At 39.2% G+C, this 14,321-nt stretch overlaps 1 protein-coding gene across 3 annotated transcripts; it reads right to left on the bottom strand.

Moving 5' to 3' along the window:
- Positions 1–464: 464 nt before the first annotated feature.
- CAPN10 (calpain 10) lies at positions 465–13,816 on the bottom strand. 3 transcript variants are annotated; one of them, XM_018075057.1, is made up of 14 exons: positions 13,753–13,816; positions 13,163–13,370; positions 11,697–11,828; positions 11,274–11,470; positions 9,839–10,056; positions 9,174–9,315; positions 7,501–7,667; positions 6,701–6,984; positions 6,034–6,236; positions 5,401–5,656; positions 4,151–4,350; positions 3,136–3,181; positions 1,730–1,755; positions 1,105–1,204 (listed from the first exon to the last, which is right to left on the bottom strand). In XM_018075057.1, the coding sequence occupies exons 2-14, from the start codon at positions 13,304–13,306 to the stop codon at positions 1,201–1,203; spliced, it is 2,019 nt and encodes a 672-aa protein (XP_017930546.1). In that variant the 5' UTR covers positions 13,307–13,370; positions 13,753–13,816; the 3' UTR covers positions 1,105–1,200. The 3 variants fall into 3 exon arrangements, with proteins under 3 accessions (XP_017930545.1, XP_017930544.1, XP_017930546.1); XM_018075056.1 differs by lacking the exon at positions 1,730–1,755 and having other exon boundaries at positions 465–1,204; positions 4,151–4,263; XM_018075055.1 differs by lacking the exon at positions 1,730–1,755 and having other exon boundaries at positions 466–1,204.
- Positions 13,817–14,321: the final 505 nt, after the last annotated feature.

Below are 14,321 nucleotides of genomic sequence, written 5' to 3'. Positions count from 1 at the left end.
AGAGAAGTGAACTGTATCAAGCAGTTTCCTGAGTATGTGCTCTGCCAGGTATCACACTCTTAAAACTTCCAGTAAGCTGTTACTCCTCTGAGTTCACAGGTTTTTTCTTACATCTTCTTGCAGAAGGTAACAGAGGACACACACTTAGTTGTTGACTCCTTTTCCTTTCACACTCCTATAAGCATTATATAGTGTAGCATAAACTTCACACAGGCACAGATGACTCCAGAATGGGGCCTCTCATTACCACAGTCCATTTAGAAATCCTTACACCTGTTTTTACTTCCTCAGTATCCAATTCCTATGTTATCACAACTCGAGTCCCTGTGCTTTCATGAAACATTCCTTCTTCTGTTTATAAATACTATTGTATGATCCAATAATTTCCTATGTGAAAAGGACCAGCCTTTCAAGAAATTAAGAAAATAAATGAAAATGTCAACATTTGTTAAAGCATGTACGGTACTGATTTATTACTCAGGGTGTTTTCTTCTCTTCTTTCTCCACATAAACAGATTTGGAAGGTTTTGAGCATTTAAAATTCAGCTGCAAGCATCCTAAAAGCTTTCAGTTTTCAAAGTTCAACAGGAGCCAGCATAAATTATGGCAGGATATAGTCAAAAGCAGAAGTAGAATATTACATATTTCTCACACCTAAAACTAATGGAAGACTTGATTCTCCTCTCAAATATTTCCAATTTTCAATATTTCTAAACATATTCCCTTCCATTTGGTGAAAACTCCAGGTTTCTAACACATTGTAAAGTTTGCTACCGCAGAACAAATGCAAACTCAACATCACTGACATTTTAATAAAAGCCATTTTACTTTATTTTTATTGAGGAAAATATAACATTTAAAAAATCCTGCTTGAATAAGAAATACTTTCAATCATAAATTAAGAAAAATCTCTTAAACTTGATATTTCTTACAGTGAGGGCAGATCTTGCATAAAACACATCCTTACAGATTTACAAAAGCAGTCTGACAGGATAGTTCAAAAGTTTTCAAGTCCTATCTTCTTCCTTTCTGGTGCTCATTAAAGAAAAACTCACCAAAAAAATCTCTCCTTTCAACACACCATTTGCATGGTTCCATAAAGGGCCCGAGGTAAAGTGCTCAGCAGCAGGACTGGCAGTGTCAGATACAAGCCTGGACTTTCTTTACTCCAGTGTATTTTGATGGTTCTTGAGGTATGTCCTACCTGAAAAAAAGACTCCAGTTTTTTCTCCATGTTTACCCCTTTAGTCACCTGAATTTATTCTGTCAGGCTGGTAACTTTTTTCCACAAAATACTACTTTGTAATCATAGAATGGTTGTAGTTGGAGGGGACCTTAAACATCATCTTGTTCAAACCTTCCACCAGACCAGGTTGTTCAGGGCTCCATCCAACCTGGCATTGCACATATGTTTCTTCCAAAACTGTAGCTTGGGTCAAAGCATGCACATATTCTTCACCTGTATTTCTGAAGAACTGAGGTACGTTATAATTTGCTGTACAATTCTCGTTCTAAAAACAGGGGAAGAACAAATATTCAGAGCGTACATGATTAAAGGAGGTATTTTTACTAAGAAGTCATCTTAGGCCTGACAGCTGGTACCAGTGAAAAACAGCTGGGCTAAGGGCATCTTCCTGTTATTTCATTTAAAACCAAGAACAGCAAGAGGTGAGGCATCCCTTGGCTTTCCGATGTTTCTTGAAATGACAGTGTGAGAATTCCAGGTTACCTTTTCATCACAGTTGTAAAGGAAATCTATAAGAAAACGAGCAATACAGAAAAAAAAGCTATTTCATGAGCCTTTTTTTTGTCAAGAAGGAATTCACAAGGATTTAAAGTGAATCAGAAACAAGAACTACTTAGAAATTAAGGACAAAATGCAAGCTTTTCCTGTGAAACATTGTTTAAAAAAATCTTACTCATAAATCCCATCACTTCACTAATGAGAAAACACAGTCAAACTTCTAGAAAAATACACTGACATCCAGCTCTGCTGTTGTTATATATCCCTTAGAAATCACTACCCCTACCCCTGAGGGATCTAGGCAGTTTGCCTCACTGAGGAGTTAAGCCCCCAAAAGCATGGAATGATTTCTAAAGTCCAGTCTTTAGAAAAGCCCATGCTGTTGAAGATTAGATTCAGACATTAATTTCTGCCACTGATATTAAAACTAAAACTGCAATTTCCAGATTCTTGAGGCTTTCAAGTCCTTAATAATCTAAACTGTTTGTTCCCTTGATTCCATTTTCAAGGAATACAAGAAACATATCTTGCAATAGATTCCTTCTGATATAATGGCCTTGCAATGTTTTATTTCCAAAACAACAGCAAAAAAAGGACTTTCATTACATACTTCAGCTCCTAAATACTAAAATAAAAAGAACCATGTGGAAAGTACACACAGGTCTGTGATCATTTTTGGGAAGCACACAAAATCCATACTGGTTTTGCGGTTTTAAGGACAAAATGTAACAATTGGTCAACATGACCCAGACTAAGAAAATGAGTAAGCCAGTTCTAACTGTGGGTGAAGAGTTTTTCCTACAATTTTTGTTTTGTTTAAACCTCAAAAGGAAAGACCCAAGTATCTAGATGGTCTTATTCCAACTAATAAGCAGATCAAAGGCATGCTTTGATCCACCATTCAAATCAGGTATCTTTAAACAATTGTTAAAATACATTCAAAGTTCTCCTCTCCACATACTGTATTAGTTACTCAGCATTCACAAACAACCCTTCAATATTACATGTCTATCTAATCAAGCAAAACACAAAGCCCAAGTGTGAAATAGCTGGCATGAACTTGATCAGAACAGCTTGCACACCAAGAAGGATTACAATGTTAGGATGCTATATGGGTTGGCTGTAAGGAAAGAAATAAAAAACCTAAACTCTAGAGTGGTGAAAGCTAATATTTGAATTGCCTGTTTGATCTTCTCTTTTTGCTGTGCTTTCTTAAGTCTTTACAACACTATAATGCCATTAAATTTCAAAATCACAATACGTAGGATACCAAATCAGTATCAAAGCCAATCAGATAGAGGAAGGATATGATATATAATTAAAGCAAGCAGATCTGTGGTGACACCAGGAATGAATATATCAAAATATATCCATCAAAATGTGTCACTTACCTCTTGCAATACTTGTCCAAGTGTCTCCTGGCTTTGAATGCGCTTCCTGTTGAAAACCCAAACCACACTTATTTTTGCACAAAGCATTGAGGAATCTTGTAAAAACCAATTATTTATCCCACTTCCAAAAGAGAAGACTGTTATATCAGGCTTTGTTCCACGTCCTTTCCCTTATGGAATCTTGATGCAATTCTATGGAATCTTACTGCAATCTTATGGAAGCTACAAACTCAGATGCAGACCTGTTGTTATTCACATCAGGAGGAACTACCTGGAGTAAGGCTGGCTACTCATCACATTTTCTCAAAAATAACCCTGATTATTAAAAAGCTCAGTTAAATTTCAGCATAATTCCTAACATCCACATATAGTTGGTAATTAGTTGCTTTAGTGCCATCTTCTCCAGCACTAGACACCATTTATTCAGCAAGTGATGCAAGAAGATTTAACAAATACTTAAATTTTTTTAGTCATTCTTCCAACATAATCAAAATGATAAGCAGAGCATGTAAACACACAACAGCAAACCCAAGACTTTTAAAAAAATTTGCATCAAGTGAGAACACATTACTACAGCTATTGTTTCCAGCCTGGAGAAGAGGAGGCTCAGGGGAGACCTCATCACGCTCTACAACTACCTGACAGGAGGTTGTAGTCAGGTGGGTGTTGGTCTCTTCTCCCAGGCAACCAGCAGTAGGACAAGAGGGCCCGGTCTTAAACTGTGCCAGGGGAGGTTTAGGTTGAATATTTGGAAGAACTTTTTTACAGAGAGAGTAATCAGACACTGGAATGAGCTGCCCAGGGAGGTGGTGGATTCACCATCCCTGAAGGATTTTAAGATGAGACTGGATGTGGAATCAGTGCCATGGTCTGGGAACCACAGCGAGGTTGGATCAAGGGTTGGACTTGATGAACTCAGAGGTCTTTTCCAAACTGGTTGATTCTATGATTCAAACATCCTGTAACACATGAATAAAAAGACTAGAAATGCAAATAGAAGACAACATAACTTTACCTGTCTATTTTGGTTGCTATGACCACTGTAAAATTGCCTTCTGTATTGGGCAAGTACGTAGAAGGTATAATGACATAGCGTCCTGCAGGAAGCCTGCAGAGTCGGCTCACTTCTTGTGCATAGCAATGAGGAACACAGCTCACCAGTGGCTCCAGGTGGAGAAAAGAAGTAGTTTGTGGTTTCCAGCTGCTGTTAGGCACCTGCAAAAAAGAATACGTGCCTATTTTTTCATCTATTTTAGATTTCACAATGTTTAATTCCTAGGACACCACAGCATGGTATGGCCTATCTCTATTGCACTCCAGATACTCACTTTGCTGTACAGAGCTAGAGAGAAGAATGGGAAGGCTTCCAGAAAACCCAGATGGTAGTATTAAACACAGATGAATCATTCCAAGCATGTTTATAGACAATTTATGCAACCCACTACTCACACAGCTCTAAAGCTTTCTCTGTTGTCTAACCTCACTCTTCCCTGCATAAGTATCCTAATGCACTTATTTTTCACCTCATGAATTTGGTGAACATACTGTGTCCTTCCTCATTTTAGTGGCCTTTCCTGTACTAAAAATTCATATTAGACTTCACCTCAGTCTCCTAAAGGCATAAAAAATGCTAATCTTTCTTCATATATTGTATATTTGAAGCTTTGTGATCACTTCTAATGCTCAACTCCAGACTTTTCACTTAAGCAACACCTTTTTTGAAGCATGTTTTCTAGAAATAAAGCTGGCTTTCTTTGCAATATAGTTACCTAACCAGCGGCTTCTCATGTTACATTTATGCAACTGATCAGTGGCACACACCAGTGCAGAACCTGTATCTGTCCATACCAAATCATATCTCGTTTTGTTTCAAGATATCACAGTCCTTTTGATTCAACGTCACTTGCCTAGGGACAAGTAAGTGATTATGAAACATGAAGAAAGTAAGCTTTCATGATGAATTACCAAAATGTCTGGTCCTCGATCACCAGGACACTGAGAATTCTTTGCAAATCCTCAAAAGAGTTCATAATTTCTAAAACTAATTCAGAACATTGTAGGGATTCAGTGGAACAAATTATCTGGTTACTACGCTATGTAACTACGTAGCTATTCTGTATCTTTCAAGGGCATTACATCCCAGGATCAGCCTGTGTTTCTCCTAGAAGCAGCAAATCCCTTGCAAAGTGCAAGGAGCCCTGAACTAAATGACAGGTTTACCTTCACCCTTGGCAAATGAGCAATCCAACTGACCAGAAGCCTTACCTGGAAAATATGGAAACCTATTGGACGACACTTGCTATCCTGGCAGTGCTGATGGAGGGTAACTTTCACACTGCTTTTTCCTGGTCCTGCAGGAACGGAGAGGGGAAAGCAGGGATTGATATGGAAGGAGGGGAAGTTCCTGCTACCTCCAGCACTTTGCCCATTTTTCCAGCATCCATGCAGCTGCACTGTCTCCCATTCACCAGCTGGGAGTTCTTCGCAGAGAGCAGCATCTGTGGGTGGTGGCTTTAGCTCACTATCAAATGTAAGAGAGAAAAGAAACTAAAATGTATAAAACCTGTGTAGTACCACGGTATAAAAAAATCTGAACAGCTTTTAAACACGTTGCCAACAGTACATTTTGCCTCTGCATACAGCACTAAGCTGCAGTTTAGAGTCAAGATGTTACTCATCTGGCTACCTCTGACTGGCATTTCAACAAGAGGTAGTAGCAGGTTCATGACAAATATAAGGAACTAGAGCACCACTTACATGAATTCAAAGACAAAAAATTGCTGTTATCTGACACTCTACACAACCCTTCGAAGTATTTTAAACATTCACACTTAGTACTACACTTCATGTATTTACGTCAACAACTACAAGAAATGTTCTGTTTTGTTTTAAACCTACCTGAGAGAGATCCTTCCCGTTGAAAATACACGAAGCAAGAAATTCCCTACTGCATCCTTCAGAAAAGTGCTGGGAACAACAAGATAAAAGCCAGGCGAAAGGTCACAGCACACATGGACTTCTCTATCGTAGGAATGGCAGATGGTACCTACAACTGGAGGAGCAGAGAGGGTCTTTGGAAGGTTAAATCGTTTCTTCTCCACCTAGAACAGATGCATAATGATGCACGGTGTTTTAGGAAAAACGAGTAGTTTCTAAAAAAACTAAAAATTATCAAATATTGTTGAAAACATTTTTAAACATGAACACAGTTACAAAAAGAAACAAGGAGGGCAGTACCAGCACATAAGCTGAACATCAAGGAGGAGTAGGAAGAGTTAATATTCAGGAGGAGTAAATTTAGGAATGGTCTTCAAATAATCAGCCTGAAATGTCATGCATTAGTTTGGAACAATCTCAAGTGTTCAGTGATAAGAAGAAAGTACTAGTCCACTAATAGTTTGTACAGGCAGTAACTGTGAGATAAACAGAACCATTCCAGCATAAATCAGAGATGTGACCCATTGAATTGTATCAGGGCTACAGAAAATGAATGATTTTGCTGAAATGTTTCAGTAATGCTTTAAAACTTCTATTTGCAAAAAGAAAAATGTCATTCACATATTACCTTCCAGACATGCAATCCCACAGCCTGGTAGTTCTTCCCCTGTATGCCTTCAGTCAAAGATGGATTTTCCTCTGCTAAATGAGTTGGATTTTGAATCCTTCCAGCCCAGTCAGTGCTGTATTTCCTGTGTTTCTGCAGCAGAGCAATGCACACCTCACTCGTTTCACAGACTCTCAGCCAGAACTTGGGGTTGGTAGGGAAGCTGCTGTTGTTACGGCAGCCACCAGCAGACTGGCCTCTCACCCAGGATCCAAAAAGATTCTGCGAGTGATACAGCACTTTCTCTAACAAAATAAGGAAAACACAGTGCAGATTTCAGACATGGGAGGTTACTTAATTTTATACAACAGATATCTGACAGAGATTCCCCAGCCCAAGAAAACATGCTGTCAACAGCCCTGACACTTTCTCTAAGCAGAAATTCATGACCAAGATTTGAGAGGCATGAGAATTAATGTCACAACTGGTAATGGCAGACTGGTGACATGATTTTTACAACAAGAAACTGTTTCTAGAAATCTCAAGTGTATCTACCATTAAAAACAAAACATCACAAGGATGTTCAGAACAACAGCTTTCTAGACAGAGAACACTAATCTCTCCAGCAAGTAATGAGGTTTCAGCTTAAATTTCCTCTTGTCCTTCTGTTCTTCCCAGTAGAGACAGAAAAGGCCTATGGGTCTAAAGGAGAGGGAAAAACTGAGAAATTAAGGTCTAGTTGGATCCATTTGCAATTCAAATCAGTCCTTCCTATTGACATAATGTTATTTGCATGAGAAAGATGTTTTCTAATACCACACCTGTATAGAGGCTCTGAAGTCGTCCTTCCTCATTGACTGGAAAGCCCATGGTAATCTCATCAAATTCCCTGAAAAATTCCTCTTCATCAACCCAGAATTCTCCCTCTCCGATCTGTGAGAGCAGTTCTGAAGCAACTACTGGATCTAACTGGTTCCATCCTTGCCCACTGCACATAAGAAAAAAGTTAGCATTTAACCCTTTTCCCAATGGAGTTCCACAAGAATGTTCTACCAAATATCTTATGGAGCAGAACAGTAAGAAGAGATTTCCTCACTTTATTGTCAAATACTTGCATTGAATATTTCTGCACACACGTTGATGGTCAGTGAGAGGGACCATAGGAAGTCTGAGTCACAGCATATTAAAGAAAACCTAGAAACAACATGACACCAGACTGGATACAGCAACAGACTTCTGGGTGAAATAGGTGCTCTACTTACAACAGTCAGTCCAGCCCGATGTGTGAAAGCAAAATAAAGATTTTTAACAATTGTTAAAACAGTGGTGAAAAAGTAAAACAAGCTGCACAGTGACTGTTCTGGAAGAATTTTAATGCTGTACATCAAAAACTGCCGTTTGTATAAAACAGCTGGTTATCCCCGTGAATCTGCTGGCTAAGTCATGATAAACCAAGAATTTAAACATCTCATTATTTAGGGGCCATTAAAAGGTAGGAGTTTCAGTATTTTTCATTGTTTCACTAGCAAAAAAGAACAGTTTTGCACTTGAATAAAACAGGGGTTTAAGGCCACCCAAGAAAACACTACCCTCTTAAAACTACATGGCAGCTTACTGTTTGGCAAAGAAATTAAAACAGACCACTGGCAAAAAAAAAAAAAAATCTACAGAAGTCTCAATTAATACAATGAAATCATTTTTTTAACTCAGGGGAAAAAAGTCTATTTCTATAAAAATGTTTATTAACATCATATTGTTATCATTTTTTAATGCTGAACACTTGCTCCTTGGGTCAAGAATTGTATGTTCTTTTGTAGAGTCAAAACAAGCTAATGTTTTTCAAAATAACCTAAGGGAGGTCTGCCCTTTCATTCTTGTTACTTTGCTATATAAACTGCTACACATATTTCTGCATCTTCTTTAACAGATCTCTTCTTTATTTTTACTTTCTATGAATTCAGTTCCAGCTTCACACCGATCTTCCAACTCATACTAATCTACAGAAAAGACAGCACACAAGCAACAAACATAAGCATCCTTCATTCTGCTAAATTTTGTTTCATAAATACTCCTTTCTTGGTTTTCTGCAACTAAGCCAAGACTACATGAGAAGAGTCAAGTAAAGCTGAGTGACTACAAGTCATAAACACCATCAGAGATACTTAGATCAACTGCAGAACAACAAAAAAGCACCACGAAAATCAGAAACAGAAAATAAACCAACACCTTATCTCCATGAGAATATATGATTTGATAAACAAAAAAGGTAGTAAAAAAATTCAGATTACTAGGACTAGGAGATCAAAATTACCAGTCAGAACCAATGAGGTGTGTGAACTACCAGCTTTCTAAAGGACTGCACACGCACTGCAGTCTCTCTCCTCCACTACAGAATATTAGCAGTGTTTGTTGTTTGCCTATGCAACACACAGAAATGCTCTTGTGCTTCAGAACTTTCACAAAGGACTTTCCAAATGAAAAAAAACCTACTCACCCCTCACACCAGGGCCCTTTCCAGCACCGCCTCCCCCAAGGATTTCGAATTCGCAGCAGGAAGATCTCCTTGCCTGACACTTCAAAGAGATTCAATGTATCTATCACAATAAAGGCATGAAATTCTCCTAGTTCACTTGCACCTGAATAGGAAAAAAAAGCATTTGAAAATAAACAAAAGAACCTGTTCCATATTTTAAAATTACATTAAACTATCCTGTGAAAGAAGGTAATTTTAAGATAGAGAGAAAATTTTTTTAAATCTGTATTAGAACAGCACAAAAAAAAACCCTAAACAGCTCATTTTAGTTGTGACTATATAGAAATAAAATAAAATTTTAAAGCTTATTAACTCCTTGATTTCAAATACCTACAAATTCACTATGCTGAAATTCTTTGGGGTTTTTAAGCTTGGTTTTGAGAAGCTTTTTTGAGGGGTATGTAGAGAGTGCATTTGTTTTTGAGAACTAACCATATTAGCATCTAATATAAAAAGCACTCCTCAAAACCACCCTCCATCTTGAACTCAGTAACATCCTTAAATCTTTATTTATCCAAACTTATATAAAACTGCATTGTGAAAGTGGTATGGTACTAGAATCGTCACTTGCATTTGCTGGCTGCTTTGTGCTTTGAAGCCTGTTAAATAGAGACATTTAATATTACCTTGTCTGGAATTGAGGACTGAGCAGCTTATTACACACTGTTCCTTCAGATTCATTAATCTTCTAAATACTGCTTTCTCCAAAACCATGCCAGTCTTCTCTTTCTCCATGTTTTTTCCAGGGTCTTTCAGGGTCCATCTTTCAGCAATTCCTCCAGTCAGATCAACCAAAGCATCAGCCACCTGTCCTGCCCACAGCTGCTCATAAGATCCATGCACTCTGAAAAAAAAAAACCAAAAAAACCAAGAAAAAGTTTGTACAGACAGCAGAACTAAAGAAACACAGTTCTTACATAATTCAAACCCCACCCTAAATCACGACTATGACTGCACCCTACCTCATATCCCAAAGTATATACAGAATACAACATCTAAAGAATATGTAAGCCATCAGATATTCCACTGTTTAATGGGTAGTTTACTAGAATTCCCTCCATCCTATGTAAAAACTGCTATAGTCTAGTACTAGTAATTTCTACATCACCTTTCATGATCATTCTGTATAAATAAAGAACATTTCTTCCTCTTGTTCAATTACTCTTTGTTCACTCTGTACAAACAAGCAGAGTAGCACTTCCTTCAACAATCTAAGCAAGCCAAGAGACTACCTTACCTGATGCAGTAAATGCAAAAAATAGCAAAAGAAATCAAGACTACAATAGAATTATAAGATTTAACAATAAGATCTCGGCAGAAAACCAAGAATATTACATTTCAAACCTATAGAGAAGCTTTAACATGACATTGTTGCTTTACAACTTCTGCTCAATATACCCACAGTTGAATAAATTACTTGATGCTTGAAGTCTTTCTCTGCCCTCTGCTGGCAACCACACAATCTTCCATCCACGTTCTTCTGGATATTAGATGTCTATCCTACCAGTGCATTTTTTCTCCAAATTGCTTTGTCCATCTGGACAGTTTTTCGATGGATGTGTCATAAACCATAAAATAGCTGCATTTTCAAACACATTAACGCTATGGTTGTTTCTTCTAAAAATAATAAACTATCAAATTAGGCAAAAGAGCAGTGAAACTCACACAACCAGAGCCTCAACTAGCATAAACTTACATAATGCTGTTGCTTTCCACCAAAGTATTTGCATTCTTTCTGCTTTTCATTGAGTTCTCATCTTCCCTAGTAAAATATCTTCCTTTAATAAATTAGATGACCAATGGACAGTGACTTAAGACAATTTGCATCCTGAAAAAAGCTCTTACTTTTCATCAGAATTCTATCCCTAAGGCTATCTTACCTCATATGCAACTAAAAACACACTTTACAAATCTACAGTTAAAGAGCAACTTCTGCACAAGCCAGGATGGGACCACCAGCTGAACGACACACAGATCTATGCCCAAAGCAGTCAGGTAAAATAAGTAAGTAGGAGGGACGCACAAGTATTTTTATTTTCCTCAATAACAGTGTTCACATACTTTGCATAAGCTTTTTCCAAGAGTGGAAGCCAAAACAAATCCTCTGTCTGACACTGGGAAAAGCAGAGTTTCCCCCCAAGGCAAGGCAAGCGGTCGTCGATGGTCACTTCCACCCAGTGCCCAAACTGCCAGACCCGACAGGTGAAACAGCCTTGGTAGGACTCATCTGTCCAGCTGGGCTGACCTGGAGGGATCACCTAGTGGCCAGAAGCCAAAGTGAAGACAAACAATGAATTTATTTTTTTTTTTTGTAAATAAAGCCAGTTTAAAGGATACTGAATATCAACAATTTGTAGTAAACACAGAAAAAATATGACAACAAAACCAGTAACACTGAGCATAATGAAACTGATACTCACATGGCAGTTTGGGACTCCAGAACAATACACAAATGTCAACTAGGTGAAGAAAACTTCTCCATACCTTGTTCAGTAGGTATTTACTCTTCTGCAAAGCCACGCAGGCACACAGGAACCAACAGTCTCCCAAAATTCCTTGTTTCACTTGCACGTCCTGCACGTTGTTTGAAAATAACCGAGGAGAAGAACAAATGTCCTAAAATTAAAAGAAGAGGAGTTAAAGCAAAATCCTGCATGACCTTCTAAGGAAGTGTGTTTCAGGGACTGGGAGGGCTCCAGAGACCTCTCACAAAATAAGGGAATTTTTACTTCTAGAAAATTTCCTTTCCAGACACAGCCTAAGCAAGTAATAACAAATAAATGTCTTGTGGCTATACTGCAGGTACTTTGTGTGATGTAAATCAAGTTCCCACATGAATTTTAGTATACAAATGTCACCATCAGGTGCAACCTTAGCAGAAGCAGCAATAAGTGAAAGACAACATAACTCATCAGCTCTGTTCTAGAGTTATGATGAACTGTGACAGAGCTGATGCCATCCACATTGAACTGCATGCCCCAAGTCAAAAAAATCTTCAAATAAGTATAAGGGAAAAACCTTTCCTAGAGCAAATAAAAATAGATTAGTTGGTAGCAAGAGGGGTACTTTCAAACGTAAAGTCCTGAACACTTTTAATCATATCTGAAAGGGAATTTTTTAAATGGTTCTTCTTACGTATAAACACTGCAAGAAACAGAAATTAACTGATCAGCTCCCAGTAGCAATCACGGTGTGAAGTACAAAAGCTACACACTGGGCTCTGTAAAGTTATTTCTTTGCCAGTTACACCTGACAACCAACAGCTCTATCACAGTTCTACAGCCACCCCCACATGAACGGGAGAAAATACAACTGAAGAAAACATACTTTTTTCTTCCATTACATTCTTGTAGCCTTTTTTTCTCCTCGACACAAAGGCAGTATCATAAATACTTCACTTTAATGAGTGCACTGCCAAAAAGCATTCTGAAGCTTCTAGCTCTCATACGGCTTGCTCTGCAACCCAGCTCAAAGTTTAAAAGCAACACAAGTCATATGACAAGTTATAAACTTAAAAAAGGTTTCTTTCTTGTTATCGAAGAAATCAACAACCAAGAAAAAGCAATATGCTTCTGAAAAATTCTAAAATCCAATTATTTGTTTTCAAGGTAGTTATGCAACATATTGAAAAACTTGGGAATGACGTAATGCTGTATTCTAACTTGGTATGCACATTATTTGCATAACAAAACATATCTATAATAAAATATCTGAACTTCTACCAGTGCCTGAAATTTAAAATCTCTACAAGAGGATTTAAACCTACAAAAAAGCACCCAGGCTTATAAACTATAATTTATGTATTGTTAACACTGACATACATTGGTTTTATCCCTTGTATATTTCTAAACAATAAAAACACCCAGAAGCAGTCATTCAATGCTAATTTGTATTTACTACCTGAAAGCCCAGTTCAGCTAAAATCACAGCCCTTTATACTTAAAACTCACCTTAGGTCTCAACCAAGATATCTCGCCTCTGAACTGGGCAAGCGGGGTACAATAATCAAAAAATATAGAGGTATCACTGGCCGGAAACGTGGGGTCAGTGTAGAGATCTCTTTTCACCATTAATTGCTTTTTCTCTCCCAGCATTTTCAACACAATCCTAAGCAGCTTTGCCGGCAGTTCCCACGACTTTATATTGCCAGGCACAAACCTGCAACAGAAACGAGTGTTACTGGGGAATTGCAACAGGGAAACAAACGGGCACGGCGCATCTATTTAGGGACAGAAAGCCTCTCGCTCTAACACGCAGCACCTTGAACCACCACATTGCTGGTTGTTCCAGCACCCGATACCACCCTGTACGGCTCTGCTGGAAGAGAAAGGGGGTCTCTGAGGAGACCTACACCCATTTACGTCCCCTCCCCCCCGCTCCGCACACACCCTCCCCACAGGGCTCCCCCCCAACACCCTTTTCCTCGCGCCCAGCCCCAGCAGGGCCCCTCTGCTCACACCTCCTCCCACCCAGCAGCCCCCCGTCCCCACAGGATCTCTCAGCCCGGCCACCCCCGCACACACCCCCGCTTCCTCCTCACCGCGGGGCGGCCCCGCCGCCGCCATTGCCCGGGGCGGCCGTTACCGGGCAACGCCGCCGCCCGCGGCCCCGCCCACCCCGTAGGTGACTGACGGGACAGCCGACCAATCAGCGGGCGTTACGTCCTCACGCACCACCCACTGGCTCCGCCCCCCAAGGGGAGTTCTCGGGATCCGCGAGCCCGTTGTTCAGATTCCCCGTACCGGAATTCCTGGGGGAGACGGGAGACTGCCTGCGCGGAGCATTATCTCAGAAAGGAGCGCAGTGGTCACCCGAGCTGGTCTTACAGGCGGAGGAAAATGAAGCCAAACACTGTTTTCGTGATGATTGTGACAGAGAAGCTGTCAGAGAAATTGCTGACCCCTCACCAATTATACCCCTCTTTCCTGGTATAATGGCAAAGATCACATTTTCAGATATTTTATCACCATGTAATTGTCCAAGGACTGTACTGGCATAGGAAATAACTTCTCATACTCTGATAGCTACTGCTGATCAGTGAAATAGAAAAAATACCCTAAAAAATACTGACTTGCTCATGACAAAGGACAGAAATGCAGAAATAAGGGC

Source organism: Manacus vitellinus, unplaced genomic scaffold, assembly GCF_001715985.3.
Source record: "Manacus vitellinus isolate BGI_N305 unplaced genomic scaffold, ASM171598v3 scaffold_29_pilon, whole genome shotgun sequence".
NCBI lineage: Eukaryota > Metazoa > Chordata > Aves > Passeriformes > Pipridae > Manacus > Manacus vitellinus.
The sequence above is the reverse complement of the archived record's forward strand: the minus strand, read 5'-3'. Positions and strand labels throughout refer to the sequence as shown.

Coding starts and splice junctions, on each gene's coding strand:
- CAPN10 (XM_018075055.1), bottom strand. CDS start 13,306: ATGCTGGGAGAGAAAAAGCAATTAATGGTGAAAAGAGATCTCTACACT. Junction 11,471..11,696: donor GTAAATACCTACTGAACAAG/GTATGGAGAAGT, acceptor TCTGGCCACTAG/GTGATCCCTCCAGGTCAGCC. Junction 6,237..6,700: donor TGGGATTGCATGTCTGGAAG/GTAATATGTGAA, acceptor CATCTGTTCTAG/GTGGAGAAGAAACGATTTAA.